General features: G+C 39.8%; 1 protein-coding gene across 1 annotated transcript in view; it reads right to left on the bottom strand.

The window, feature by feature from the left end:
* The window catches only part of UNC80 (unc-80 homolog, NALCN channel complex subunit), a gene marked incomplete at its 5' end in the record, with an annotated part of 192,180 nt that overhangs the window by 166,107 nt on the left and 10,049 nt on the right, over positions 1 to 16,024 (bottom strand). Inside the window, 4 exons of the mRNA XM_083369438.1 lie at positions 40 to 113; positions 2,075 to 2,198; positions 4,204 to 4,508; positions 5,330 to 5,486. Of these exons, the coding sequence (XP_083225564.1) occupies positions 40 to 113; positions 2,075 to 2,198; positions 4,204 to 4,508; positions 5,330 to 5,486 (660 nt within the window). The remainder of the gene's footprint in view (positions 1 to 39; positions 114 to 2,074; positions 2,199 to 4,203; positions 4,509 to 5,329; positions 5,487 to 16,024) is intronic.

Genomic DNA, 16,024 nt, shown 5'->3' with positions numbered 1-16,024 from the left:
CCATTACTCCCCCTAAAACAATATAGCCTCAGTGATTACCTCTGTATGCTCAGCATCCAGATTAGGAGATTCACATGTAAGACCCTGGTTTTTGATTGGAGAACTCCTCTTTGCTGGCAAATTCAACGACTTGTTAATACAGAAGCTTCATGAATCAAGCTTTAGCAATTCTGATAGCAAACTATACTTTAAATGACCCACTCTTCTTAATCATATATGAGTAACTAGTTATCCTCTTTAATCAATACAGAACTATATATCAGAGAATCTAGGATTACAGATTCTAATTCTAATTGCATTTTATTGTAAACATTGGACAGAGAGTATTGTGTGTGAGATCAGAGTTAAAATTGGTAGGTGCAGTTCTCAGCTTCTTAAGAATCTATAAGAAGTGATTTATGGTAACTAGGTGTCAGGACCCACCCCAATCCACGTCTTAGGAAAACAAAAACTCTTGGAGTCAGTTCTAGTCCAAAAGAAATCTTTACTAGGACATGCTTGGTTGTGGGAATACAAGACAGGACTTAGTATTGTTTTACAAATTGAAATTTTATAAAGGGTACCCGGTTCAACCCCCCTTCCCTCAACCCCATTTGATCAGCCCCCATCCTTCTACTTTGTGTCATCCCTTTCGTGGGGAAAAAAAAGGAACTTCGAATCTTTATGGTTATTGCCTTCTTCCTCTCCAGAATTAAAAGAAGACACAAGCCAGATGCCTTCTTCTCTAACCCTCCCTTCTGTTCCCCCCAGTTCAAAAGGTTCCCTTGGCCTTTGAAATAACCTAAGGCAGGCTGAATCCACATATGCTCCTCCTTCCTCGGGAGATGGCAGAATCCATAGGGGGTGGGATAATGTTTTAAACATACATTTATGAATGTGATATAAATGGATTCTGACACTAGGATTTTTGAGGAGATGAGTTGTTAGATATAAGTTCTGGGCCTTATTACTATTACTATAAAAATAAACATTGGTTCACAGCATATGAAGTTTGTCTCTGTTTTTTGGGTGAAGCTAGGAAACAACTTTATTGTGATTATAAGTTACATTACATTATTAATACTATACTTAAGATGCTGGGACATAATCACTGACAGCAGTTGATAGCATCCTGATATTTCCCATTTTTAGTCCTCCATATATTTCTCTACCATTAGGCTAAATGAGATAGCTACTTTTGATAGAAGATATTGCAACATGTAAAAGATTGGCAGACCTTGTGCTCCTCAACTTGCCCCATGTCCTTTAAGCTCATCTGCTACCTACTCATGCAATGGACTTGAAGAAAAACCCATTGATTACATGAAATGAGGGGGGGGGCTTTTTTATTCATTTACAACATTAATATTAACTAACCATAAGAGTATTTACGCTCTCCTATATTTCTGGGAGTTCATGGAGTAGCCTGGCCAGAGAACTCTGTGTTACTGATATAATCAATGAATTAAAGAAATACAATTATTCCACTATACCTTTAATTCAAATGAATTCCCATACAGTATCGCACTTTGCCAGGGTTCTTAACAAAGCTATACTCATGCCATCAGTATGAGTACATAAAGAATGTAAACATGTTCCCTGTCAAATTCTAGGAAAGGGGCAACATGTCAAGTAATTTAGTACTTTAGTCTCATATAACCTTTAGTCTCATCTAACCTCAATCTGACTCAAGGTTATATTTTAAAGGGCACTTATATTTTAATAACTCATATGTTTATCCTCTAATTGCAATCACCTGTGTCATTAGACTTACTTAAAAAATTCAGAGAGATAGTTTTCTCAACAATTTTGACTTCTTTCTTGTTTTACCAGGAAAATAATATATTAAAAATAGAGAGGCAGAATAGCTTAACTGTTAGTGCTAGGAATTCTGTTTGTAAAAATAGTTCAGGCAATAGACAGCCTCTCTTCACTGCTGTCATTTCAAAAAAACCATGCAGATAATACTGTAAATCTATACTGATTCAACAGTCATAATAACTGCAGTCTGCATATAGATGGAAAAGATATTGATTTAGCGTGCACTCAATATATGCATGCGCAGACACACACAAACATGTATGCACACACAAACCTGTGATTATATTTCTGATGGGCTTAACAAGGGCAGTAAAGGCAGTGACTTCAGGCTGTCTATGTTCCCACATTGGCTGCCAAATGACAAGACCACTGGCAAGACGAAAAGTCAGATCAGATTCCTAAAAATAAGAATACAGCAAATTGTTGAATTATTCTAAGGAAAAAGCATATACAGTATGTGTAGATCTTTCCAATTCTAAAACTGATTAGTTTTTCTTTCACATATAAACTATCCATGGCTCCAAATTAGCATTCAGATAAACTGCTAATCTGACTTTAGCAAAAGGCCAGATTAGCTAGCCTTTTAATTAGAAAATCTAATTAAAACATAATGTAATTAATTAAAATTTAAGCAAAAATTAAACATTAAGATGAAGCAAGATTACTCCACCATCTCCCTCTCCCCACTTTAGTTACATTGTCCAGTAAAAAAAGAAAAAATCTGTGTATCCTGTAATGCTCATATTTTGGCAGTCTTTTCAGTACAGGCAATGCATCCTCTGGAAGGCAACACTTTTACTGATTAAAAATGAAAGCAGGCATGGGACCACTACTGCCACTAGAGCTTCATGGAAATGGTGCTCATCTCAGTCTTTTCTGCCCATTTTGATCTCCAATGCAGCTCCAATGAAGAAGAGGAAGCCAGAAAATAGCAGAGACAGAATAGCTATAAAAGACCCACTTTGGTGAACTTCTTTAGGACTCACAAAAGACAGAGAAGTTTGGAAGACCTTATTTTAGTCTCAGTGTGTTTGGAACTAAAACAAACTACTTAAGGGGTAATCAGTGGATCAGTTAATTGCATGTGGGAGTTTATGGACATCCTGGCACTGCTAATTGTGTCATGTGAACAAGGCCATGTTGCATAACCTTCACCCTCCAAACCATAAACAGAAAAAGTGATCAGAAGCTCCAAGGGTATTTTGTCACTTTAAATGCCTCAACTATGACTAAGGCTCAGTAGGAAAAAGAATGAGTCCTCTTTAGAGGCAAAATTGAGAACAATTCATGGCTTTTTTCATAATCCTCAGCATGCTTTGAAGAGTTGAATTTAAACTTTCCAGTCTCCATATGAATAGCACAAATGAGCCCAAGTAGAAGTAAACAGGGTCTTGTATGAAGATGATGGATCTAGAAGCAGCAGATTCACACTAGTTTGGATAATAGGGATAATAAGGAATGAGTAACAGTAGTCACAGTTCAGTTATAGAGATTATGCAAGAATATCAAGATGCTGTTTGTGGAAAACAAGAACATATGTCCAGTAATATTAACATCTTTTTTGTCCCAAAGGTGTTTTTTCAAGAGATAACTGGACAACGTTTCATTTCTCATCCAAAAAGCTTCTTCAGCTCTGATTGGATATGGGAAATGGAAGTATTTATATTCCCTGCAGACAGCTGGTTATTTGTATTCTTTTAGAGAATCATTGAGGCCATTTGGAATTGTGTCTGTGTCCTCAGGGTCACCTGAGTTGTGCAAATGGGTGTGGAGACTTCTTGGAACTGCTGAAAGGACTGTGTTGTGCAGCTGTGTTTTCTGCAGGTTGTTTTCTGCCCTGCATCCCTTTACTATGATTTCAGTTTGAGATGGAGACAACACAGCCTGCACCTATGTCCACATTGAAGGGACACAGGGCAGAAAACATCCTGCAGAAAGTACAAATCCACAACACAGTCCTTTCAGCAGTTCCAAGAAGGCTCCACACACATTTACACTACTCAGGTGATCTTAAGGACACAGACAAAATTCCAAGTGGCCTCAACGACTAAAGGATACCATTTTTTTTTCTAAAGATGTTCTGTTTATGGCAGGCAGAAAATCTGGAAGCTGGATGAGTTTGAAGCTAGATAGGTGGCTACACTAAAAGAAAAAAATCTTGCAACCACCTCACATTCTTCCATATATAAATCAAATAAATAAATAAATAAATTCCCTAATGAATACAACACAGATGGAAAGATGATAGTAGAAAAAAATCAGACTGTTTCTTGCATGCCATATACTACATCCATCAAACATCAAGACAACAGATGTGTAAAACTGTAGTTGTTACTTATGATAGCAAAATATTCCATCTCCCTTACACCCCTTACAACCACTTGCTAGACTTTAGGCACTCACTTTAATCCTATGAACCAGAGGAGCAAACAAGAACACAAAAAGCTCAACAGTGGCCATTGAATTCTGAAAGAACTTCCTTCTGCTGTTTTCTTCGTCTTCATTGGTACTGTCACATCTTGATTGCCCTGGAGATCCTTGGTTTTCAATCTGGTGGATAAAGGCACTGCTGCTTCCTCTCCAGCTTGACCCTCTGTCTCCTGATCCTCCAAAGTGGTCATGGCTGCAGTCTTGAGGTGCTTCTAGCAACATCCAATGCAGAGTGTGAAGGAGTTTTGTCTCAGCAACACCAAGTTTGTCCTGATGTCCTAGATGAAAAAAGATTGTGAGGACTATGATTAGATGGTGCAGCTCAAAAAGAAGCTCTGCTCAACCTGTTTACCTAATGCAAAGCTCATGCTACTGTACATAACCAGCAGTCAGCTAAATAAATCTCTTTATTTGTTGCCCACGTTGCTCATCTAAAAAAACACTGTACTTGGCTATTACATTTTCTTTGACATGGTAATATATGAACTGTTCTACTTTAAATCGTTCCTAAAGCTACTTCTAAAACCAGTTAATATTTCAGAAGGTATCTATCTAAACAATGTTTCTTGGACTTTATCTTGTATTTACATTGCATTGTATTGACGAATGGATAAGACATGTGTTTTTCTATTGAAAACATGCTTTTAATTATATTTTAATCTCTCCTGTAAAAATATAAGCAATTATTGGATTCCTGGGGACTTTTACTGCTGACAATATTTCTAGTGTTATCACGTAGGCTTTAAAATCCAGCTGTCTTTCTATCACATTTTTGTGATTGACTGCATCCTTCCATGTTCCAGGAAGCTGCTTCCTATGACAAGACTCTCCATGATCAAACCCTTTAAGACACCATTCTCCTCCTTTCATCATTGCAGTCCCTTTCCTATACAAATTAGTTAATCTTGCCCTCACAATTTAACTGTGACATAATTTGCACAAAATCAAATGTGCATGAAAGAACTCCCTCCCTCCCTTTTTCAAAGGGAACTGAAATGCAAGTATAGAACCTTAATCTGAACTGTTAGTTTGATAATAATTGATGAGATACAGTAATGTCTAACCACAGCTGTGTTTAAAATCTCAGATGTGCACTGACCTAACTTGTTCCGGTTGGAAAGCAGAGTGGCTGTGCAGTGAAGGACATGTGGTAAGGCAGCTTGAACCAATTCCCAGCGTGAAATGCTCTGGATGGCTTCAGAAAGAGCTGGTGAAAGGCCATGCAGCTTGTTTTCAACCAAAACTCTTTCAAAGGACTAAAATGAAATGAGAGGAGGAAAAAAAAACCTTAGTTTGGGTTTTTGAAACTTTCACTATATTCTCTTTTTTATGCACTTTGCTGCTTTTGGCCAAACATAAAGCTACTAAAATAATTAAGTACTTTCTACTATAGGCAGCTCTCTCATGTGACATTTTCCCCTGCTGTTTGTTGCAGCAAATATCAGCAAAGAATAGAGCAGATGCATTTATCTTTTAAATTTTATGTAGGTATATCAGAGAACTGATTGGATTATGGCTTTTGGACCCATGGCTCTATGTGTTAAATGGTACATATGTTTATTATCCTTGCTTGAGTGCTTGTCTTACAATCCCAGCAATTACACTTGCTCAATTTTGTCTTATGCTCACATTCATGATTTTATTGTTTGGTCAAGGATATTTCTAAAGAATAAAGTAAGCAGGAAAGATTTTAATGGTGGCATTGCTACCCTGATGGACTCACAAATTGATCTGGTGCTGCTTTCCCCTTTGAATGCACTGATAAGAATCACATGTTTTACCATACACAAATATGTAGCATTGGATATTTTCCCCAATAAATCAGAATAACAGAGTTGGAAGTGACCTTGGAGATCTTCAAGTCCATCGCCCTGCTCAAGTTGGAGAAGCTATACCATTCCAGACAAATAACTGTCCAATCTCTTCTTAAAAACCTCTAGTGATGGAGAACTCATAGCTTCTGATGGCAAACTGTTCCACTGAATAGATATAATGTTTTGACTCATTTCTTTAATTGGGTTCTGTTTGCCTAGTTTTAGGAGTTATTTGGACAACAGATCACATTTTAGATCACATTTATTTAATCTTATCAGATCCCATATCTTTCCAATATAAGCATGTTTGCTTTTCCTTTTCTACATAGGAAGTGGTTCACCTTGGGTGAGGGTTCTTAAATCCATTAATAATATGTATGGTTTTGTGCAATCCTCCAAATTAATCCTGTTATCAGGGAATATTAGATTTATTGGACACTGTTAAAACTGTGATTGGTAGGAACTGCAAAACAACTCATTCAATTGCAATGCAGGTTTGCACCTATTTTCACACTGAGCGGATCATATGTGGAAGAGTAATTTCCAATAACCAGATGGGACTAGGATAAAGAAATGATAGGCATGGTGTCAAGTTTCTGACGTATGGGCTTTTCAAGTGACTCTGAAACATTGTGACTCTGAGGTCTTAAAGTGGAGGTTCGAAAAGGTTTCAGCAAGCTACAATGGAACACCAGGTGAATTGTTCCCAAGGGTCTGGGTAGTTTCAATTTTACTGTGACCTACTAAAAGTCTTGCTGCTGTAATTAAGTTCAACATCAACTTAGTGTCCACAACAGTAGTATCAGTAATTATGCCCAGTAAAAACAATTGCGGACAAAACTTTATCCTTTTCTTAAATATCTTCTGCATATTCCACCAGATTTTAATCCAAAAAGCTTTAACCTTTTTACAGGTCCACCATATATGAAAGTACGTTGCGTCTTCGCCACCACACCTCCAACATTTAGGTTGATAGTTCGGATACATACTTGCAAGCTTTTTAGGATCTAAATGCCACCTATAAAACATTTTATAAAAGTTCTCTCTTAAATTTTGAGCTTGCGTAAATTTTACATTCCTCACCCAGATCTTTTCCCAAGTATCCATTGTAATAACTTCTTGAATATTCTGAGCCCACTTTATCATGCAGTCTTTAACAAGTTCTGTTTCTGAGTCAATTTCTATCAATGCAAGATATATCCCTTTGATATGTGCTGGACCCTGATTTCTAATTTGCTTTACCAGATTTTCATCAGTCATTGAAAAACCAATTTTCTGATCTTCTTTCCACCTGGCCCGTAGTTGCCCATATTGAAACCAGGTTTGAACAATCTTCTCTTCTCGTAGAAAATTATACGGCTTCAAACACCATACGTTCCTCTCCAAACTTATAATTTCCTTATATGTAATCACATCATGTTTGAACCCAACATTTATGTTTTCTATTGCGTGTTTCAGTATTGCCCATAAAGGTATCTTGTAATTTAACTTATGTCTATACTTTTTCCAAACTCTCAGCAAAGCATGTCTTAAAATATGCACCTTAAACACATTATCTACCTTCTTATCATACAATAAATATGCATGCCAACCAAATAACAAGTCGTGGCCTTCAAGATTTAATAATCTCCCTTGTGTTAAATTAACCCAATCACTTATCGCTGACAACGCAGCAGCTTCATAGTATAGTTTAAAGTTGGGCATTTTAAGACCACCTCTTTCACGCGTATCCTGCATAATCTTAAATTTAACTCGTGGCCTTTTCCCTGCCCATACAAATTTATTGATACCCTTTTGCCATTCCTCCAAATTTGAGTCCTTTTTAAGAATAGGTATCATTTGAAATAAAAATAAAAATTTCGGCAAGACATTCATTTTCACTGCTGCAATTCTTCCCAATAAAGACAATTGTAATTTTTTCCAACTATCCAATTCCTTTTGAACTTTTCCCCATAACTTTTCATAATTATTTTTATATAGCTTTACATTTGAGGGTGACAAATACACCCCCAAATATTTAACCCTTTTAACAATCTCAAATCCAGTTAACCCTTCTAAAAGGGCCTTTTGCAATACTGTCATGTTTTTAGCCAATATTTTAGTTTTTTGTATGTTAACCTTAAATCCAGAAACCTTCCCATATTGCATTATTATCTCCATCAGGTCCACAACAGAATTTTCTGGCTGAGTCACCATAACAACCAGATCATCTGCAAACGCCCTCAATCTATAATCCTGATCTTTTATTTGAATTCCCTTAATTTTTTTCAAATTCCGTATTTTAATCAACAATATCTCCAATGTTAAAACAAATAATAAAGGTGATAACGGACACCCTTGCCTTGTGCCCTTTTCAATATTACATACTTCAGTCAAACTGTTATTTACTATTATTCAGGCTGTTTGTTTTTGATATAATGCCCTAATTGGTTGTAAAAATTTATCCCCAAAATTCATTTTATCTAATACTTTCATCAAAAATTGCCAATCCAGTTGATCAAAGGCTTTTTCAGCGTCCAGAAAGATCAGCGCCGCAGGGATCTGGTTGTTCCTTTCCAAAAATTCCAACAAGTCAACTATATGCCTCACATTATTTTTCATTTGTCTACCACTAATAAACCCAGTTTGATCACCATGAATTATCTGTTGCAATACCCTCATCAATCTGTTAGCTAAAACCTTAGCAAATATCTTGTAGTCCGTATTCAAAAGTGATATTGGTCTGTAATTTCTTACTTGGGTGACATCCTTGGGTGACATCCTTCGGAATCAGAGAAATAAAAGCAGTTCTCCAAGACAGAGGCACCCCTCCTCCCCTTTGAATTGTCTGAAACAATTCCCTTAATAGCTTTATCATCTCCGACTGTAAGTTTTTATAATACATCGCAGTCAATCCATCCGTGCCTGGCGCTTTATCCACCTTCAATTGTTTAATTGCTAGAAGAATTTCTTCCTCAGTTATCAATTGATTAATCTCTTCCTTTTGTTCTTGTGTAAGAACCGGGATATTAGCATTCCTCAAATATGCATCAATATCTGCTTCATTAATCTTATCTTTAACATATAATTTAGAATAAAAGTCCACAAAAGCTTCCTTAATAAGATCCTGTTGATACACAACCTTACCCTTATGTTCTATTTTATCTACATTAGAAGCCCTTTGCTTCTTCCTTAACATGTAAGCTAACCATCTCCCTGGTTTATTGGCATTACAAAAAGTATTATGCCTAGCAAACCGTAAGTTAGTTGCCACCTGATCAGCCATCAACTTATCAAACTGTCCTCTTAACAAATTAATAACCTCTTTAATCTTCGCATCCGATGGATTCAAAATTAGGGCCTTTTCTTTTTCCCTAATTTCATTCTCTAATTCTTTCCTCCTAAATTCCAAATTACGTCTGTATTTGTTGTTCATATATATTAACACCCCTCTCATATAAGCTTTGCTAGCATCCCAAACCATATCCATAGAAGTACCCTTATTCATGTTAGTTTCAAAAAAGACCTTCATCTGTTTTTTACATTCTTCCACATTTCCCTGATTTCTAAACAGGTTCTCATTTAGACGCCAAGAGCGTCTATCTTTGTTATCCTTATCGATCTCTAACCAAACTGGACTATGGTCAGACATAATTCTTGGACAAATCTTTATCTTCTTGATCCTAGAAAAAAAATCATTAGTCGTTAGTATAAAGTCAATCCTGGAAAAAGATTGATGTCTATCAGAAAAAAAAGTATAATCCTTTTCTTGTAAATGTCTTTCTCTCCAGATGTCTCGCAACTCCAAATCATCCTTCATCTCAAAAAAAGATTTAGGCAATCTAGCATGACTTGGGGTACGCCTAAAAGAACTACACTTGTCCAGTTGTACATCCAAGACGCCATTCCAGTCTCCCATAAAAATAAAAGATTTATAATCCAACTGAGTGATCTTACTGTGTAATAAACTATAAAAATCAGCTTGTTGTTGATTAGGAGCATACAGTCCAACCAAAAGCATTTTTTTGCCTTCTAGCAACAAATCTATTATAACATATCTTCCTTGTTTATCTGCTTCAATTAACTCCGCTGTCATAGTATTCTTGACATAAACAACCACTCCATTCTTCTTATTCATTGCAGAAGCAATAAATTGTGTGCCCAGTCTTGAATTTAATAAGTACTTTTGGTCCGTAACTCTAATATGTGTTTCTTGCAAGCAAATAACATCAGTCTTAAATTGTTTTAAATATTGAAAAATTTTCTTTCTCTTCTGTGGTGAGTTTAAGCCATTGACATTCCAAGTTAAAAACTTAGTCGCCATCCTTAGTGACCCGAAGCTTTTGGAGCGCGTCTTCCAGAAGTCCCTTAACGTTCTTAGGCCGCGCCCCTCCCACAGCTTCGCTATAGGTACGCTTTGGAGGTTCCATAACTTTCTGCTGGTCCTGTTCTTGCTCTCGTCTCGCTCGTCTCAAAGCAGCACGCGTCATCCTCTGGTCTCTGGCATCTTCCGATGAAACTGTAATTTGATCCACTCCTGTAGCTTTCTCATGTGCCTGCGTTGTTCCTTCAGCGTCTTGAGGCTTTCCCTCGCCATTCTTTTTTGTAGATTCCAAAAGTGGTAAGGGGATTGCTTTTAAAACATTACTATAGAAATCATGTGCCTGCATCACTGTAATAAGACGATGTCTCGTACCTTCATGCATCACCACCATACCCACTGGTATCTCCCATCTAAACTTTATATCACGTCTCCTAAGCTCTTGTGCCAAAAAAGCAAAGTCTTTCCTTCTCCTTAAGATTCTTGGAGGGATCTCTTTTAGAACCAAGATTTCTTGCTCAGCAACCACAAGCTTAGTATTATAAGAAACTTGGATGACTTCGTTCCTGATTGCTCTCTTTGTAAAATAAACAACCACATCTCTAGGTAACTTCCTTTGCCTTGCAATCCATGAATTCACACGAAAGATTTTATCTATGTTTCCCACAATTTCAGCTACTGACTGTCCCAGTACCCCTTCCAAAGCCTCAGAGACTATTTGCTTCAAATCTTCTTTAGGATTCTCTTTTAAGCCTCTGATCCTAATAGCAAACTCCATCTCAATATTGGAAGAAGGAGGAACTGCCGACTATAGAAGAATGGACTTTAAAAGTTTCTGACCTGGCGGAAATGGCAAAGATATCAGCGTACTTGAAAGACCATTCGCAACAACGTTATATTACGGAGTGGAAAAAATGGATTGATTACATCCAGAATAAATATGGGACTAAAAAGTTTCATTTAGCATTTGCATAAGTATTGATGTGATATTAGTATTGCTTGTAGTCATTTTATATGAGCTAGAGTGCGATAGATTTAATAGCTTATTGTTGTTAGCATATGGCTGTTTATGATTGTTTTTACTTTTATACCTTGTATTTAGCTCTGGGAAGTCGGGGATGGGGAGGGGGGAAGGGGAGGGGGGAGGGTCGGGAAGGGTTGGGTAGGGGGTGGGGGGGAGGGGTTGTTAAAGATAAAATGTATTGAAAAACTTTTCAATAAAAAAAATTACTGTGACCAGGCTGATTTTCACAATGGGGGAAGGCCCCAAGAATTTCGGTCCCAATTTCTTATTGGGTAGTTTAAGGCATAAGTATTTGGTCGACAAATAGACCTTATCCCCAACTTGGAATGTTCTTTGGGGAGCTCTCTTTTTGTCAGCTTGCTTTTTGTAGGTCTCAAAAGTCTTTTTTAAAGCCACCTTTGTATTTTTCCAAACTTCTTCCCAACCCCTCACCCAATGATCAAGAGTCTGGGAAGCAAAAGGTAACTGAGGGCATTCCGGTATGGGGTTGAATTCTTTCCCTGTGGTTACACGGAAAGGAGTGTAGCCAGTGCTGCTATGTACTGTATTATTGTAAGCCACCTCTGAAAAGGGAGGAGATCAGTCCATTTTGTTTGTTGGTAAGAGACGTAGCATCTAAGGTATTGTTCCACCATTTTGTTGGCGGATTCTGCAGCTCCGTTAGTAGCCGAGTGAAAAGCATTTGATAGGCCTTGAGATGATCCAATTAATTTAAGAAAGTTTCTCCAAACTTTTGCTGTGAACTGCACCCCTCTGTCCAAAATTATTCACTTAGGGGCGCCATGTAGTCGATAGATATGTTTTAGGAACGACTCAGTCAGGCGTTGAGCCGATGGAAGTCCTTTGCAGGCGATAAAGTGAGCCTGTTTTGAAAATAGGTCTATCACAATCCAAATGACAGTATTTCCTCTACTGTCGGGTAGGTCTACTATAAAGTCTATAGCTATTTCTTCCCATGGTTGAGAAGGTTTGGCTACCAGTTGCAGTAACCCAGGGGTCTTTCCTGGGATTCTTTTCATGGTGGCACATACAGTACAGCTCTTGACATAGTTTTCTATATCTCGTTTTAGTCCCGGCCACCAAAATTGCCGGCGAGTGAGATGTAGAGTTTTTAGATATCTGAAATGTCCAGCCTGTTTGACATCATGGCTGTGTTTAAGGGCATTAAGACGAAGAGCTTCAGGCAAGTACAATTTTCCCCCCTTGTAAGCCAGAGCATCCCTGCATGTTAGGGATGTCTGATTGTCTTTAAACCATTGATCAGTGAGGAGTTCTCGCTTTATTTTCTTTACCCCGGGGTCATCAGGATTAGGGGTCCTGCGAGGTGTGAGTTGGGCCGCAGTTTGTGGAACAGGGATAATTGCCTCGTGAACTTCTTCGCATTTGCTTTTGTACTGTGGCAATCAGGAGAGCGCAGCAGCTAGGAAGGTTTTTCTTCCTGGTATGTACTTTAGAGTAAAGTTAAAATGGTTGAAGTACTGTGCCCATTGTACTTGTTTTGGGGACAATTTTCAGGGAGTTTTTAGTGCCTCTAAATTTTTGTGATCTGTCCATACTTCAAAAGGCAACTTGCTCCCTTCTAAGTAGTGCCACCAGTTTAATAGCCCCCACCTAATAGCGAAGGCCTCCTTCTCCCAGACTGTCCATCTCCTCTCGCTTTCAGTAAATTTCTTATAGGTGTAAGCACAAGGTTGCAGGACCCCACTTTTATTCTTTTGCAACAACACTGCTCCGACTGCTACATCGCTGGCATCTGCCTGAATTACGAAGGGCTCACCTAGGCAGGGGTGCTTTAGGACTGGTTCAGCCTCAAATAGTCTTTATAAATTCTCAAAATCTTTCTGACAACTCATAGTCCATGCTAGCGATTGGCCATGTCGCGGTTTTCCCCCTCCCTTGCCTATTTTGAGTAGTTCTGTAATAGGTAGAGCAATCTCAGCAAAAGAGGGAATAAATTGAAGGTAGAAGTTGGCAAACCCTAGGAAGTTCTGGAGCTGTTTGTGGGTTTGGGGGGGGGGCTGCCATTCAATTATGGTTTTTACTTTGGCTGGGTCCATTTCGATACCCTCATTGGAGATTCTATAACCAAGATAATCTAATCGGGTTTGGTGAAATTCACATTTCGACAATTTGACATAAAGTTTTGCATTCAATAGTTTTTTTAACACTTCTTTGACCAGTTTTATATGGTCAGTCATATTCGTGCTGTATATCAGGATGTCATCAAGGTATACTAGGACCCCTTTGTATAGGTGTTCATGTAGGACTTCATTAATCAACTGCATAAATACGGCTGCGGCCCCCTACAGTCCAAATGGCATGACTTTGAATTGGTAGCTCCCCAAGGGGCAGTTGAAGGCTGTCTTCCACTCATCCCCTTCTTTTATTCTTACCCGATAATATGCTTCTCTCAGGTCTAACTTGGTGAAGACGCTCCCCTTCACCAGGTGGGTTAGCAAGTCTTTCAGGAGGGGGAGAGTGTATTTATTTTCCACATTCACAGTGTTTAAGCCTTTATAGTCCACACAGAGATGTAAAGACCCATCTTTTTTCTCCTTGAACAACACAGGGGCTCCCACAGTAGACTTGGCCCATTCGATGAATCCCCTCGCTAGGTTTGTATCCACATATCGCTGCATCTCCTCCATTTCAAGGGGGGATATAGCGTACATTCTTGATTGGGTTAACAGTTCAATGGAACAATCATTGGGACGGTGAGGAGGCAAGGTATTGCATTCTTTCTCACTAAACGCCTCTGCTAGGTCCTGGTACTCCCTGGGGATGGGCAGCTTGCCAGGTGGCCATAAGGCAACCATGTGCACTTGCTCATTGGATGGGCTAAAATCCTCTGTAACATCTGTTGAATCAATGGGAGGATTGGACCCTATGGGTAATCTCACAGTTCTCATTCCTTTTTCCCACCAGATAAATGGCTTCCATTTGTCTAGCCAGGCTAGTCCTAGGATCACAGTCTCAGACATCTTTGGAGCTACCAGGAAGCAAATAAACTCCCAATGCTCACCTATTTCCAGGCATAAGGGCTCCATTAATTGTGTGACTAAAGTCCCACCCATTAGGGATCCATCGGCTTGCTCGAACCTCACAGGTTTGGAGAGCGGCTTGGCCCATATGCCCACTCTCAAGGCACATGACAGGCTAATGATGCATCACGAGCAGCGAGTATTGAGTAGCACTTTCAGATCTACTTGTGCCCCTGACTTAGGGATTATGAGTTTAGCAGGCAATAAAAAAGGTAGGATGCATTGACTCTCCATCAGGTCGTTCTCCCCTTCATCGTCGCTGTTAAAACCGGGTAAAGTGGGGGTGGGTCCGGTCAGTGGGCCAGCATCCTCCTGGGTGGGGGATGTAACCTAGGTAATGGGCTCCTGGGTGGCCCAGTTGGACTTTTCTCTCGATGGCTGTTGTGCGGGTTTCTTCCTTGTTGTTGGATCTGGTCTACTCTGCTGTTACAGGTAAGGAACTGGGCAGTTTGCTGCTCAATGTCCCTGCTGTCCACATCGAAAGCACTTGATTGGCAGACCTATAGGTGGTCTAGGTCTTTTGGCAGTAGCAGTCATTGCAGGTTTTCGGGGTGGGGGTAGCCATCTGGATCCTGGTTTTGGTACAGCTTCAGGTGGGGGAGGCTTTTTATAGCGGGCAAGCTGGACATCTAATTTCACCGCTGCCTGGTACCATTCATGCAGCTGGTTGGGTACAGCTCGATAGATACATGCCTGAGAAAGGTGGTCATCTAACTGTTCTCTAAAAAGATGAATTATTGATTGCTCAGGCCATCTCTCTATCTGACCTGCCATCTTTCAAAACTCCCACATGTACTCTAGGGCAGACCAGCCAGCTTGCTTTATCTTATGGATTTGTTCTTCTGCTTTGAGGGGAATGGATGGGTCCTCAAATCTTTCCCTCAGCCCCAGGAGGAAAAGATGAGGGTCCTCCAATTCAGGGGCCTGCTCGTTATATAAATTGTTCAACCATTCAGACGCTTCTCCATCTAGGTTGGATGCAATCACATCGACCATCGCACCCGGGTCCGGGTAAGAGTGACCCCAGCGATTCAAGTGAGAGCATACTTGGTTGAGGAAAAAAATCAGTTTCTCTGGGCCCCCATCGAAGGTTGTTCTGAAGGGTGGGCTCATCATTGCTTGCTGGTGCCCCCATTGCTGCTGGCCCCACCCTAGTTGTTGGTTCAATGGCTGCTAGGGCCCCCATTGTTGCTGCCCCCCCTTGGTTGTTGGATCAACAGTTGCTGGGGACCCCACTGCTGCTGGCCCCCTCCTGGTTGTTGATTCACTGGCTGCCAGGGCCCCCACTGTTGTTGTTGTGTCTCCAGTGGCTGCTGGCCCCACTCTGGTTGCTGATTTAATGGCTGCCAGGGCCCTCCCTGCTGCTGGCCCCACTGGTCCTGCTGTATGTTCAGGGGTTGCATGTCTGGGTCCTGCTGCTGCCACCCTTGCTGTTGTCCTCCCACCAGCTCCTGATCTCCAGGCTTCTGCACCATCCCCAGCTGTTCCAAGGCTTCTATTAGCTGGGGCAAGCTCAGAGGTTGTTGGCCTTTCACTTGTGGGGGCTCCCCAACCTTCCATTGCTGCAGAGGCCCTAGGCTGGGGTCCTCTGTCTCTATGGATCTGGAGGGCTTGG

This window comes from Vipera ursinii (assembly GCF_947247035.1).
Source record: "Vipera ursinii genome assembly, chromosome: 1".
NCBI classification, from domain to species: domain Eukaryota; kingdom Metazoa; phylum Chordata; class Lepidosauria; order Squamata; family Viperidae; genus Vipera; species Vipera ursinii.
This window is presented reverse-complemented; position numbering and strand designations above follow the sequence as displayed.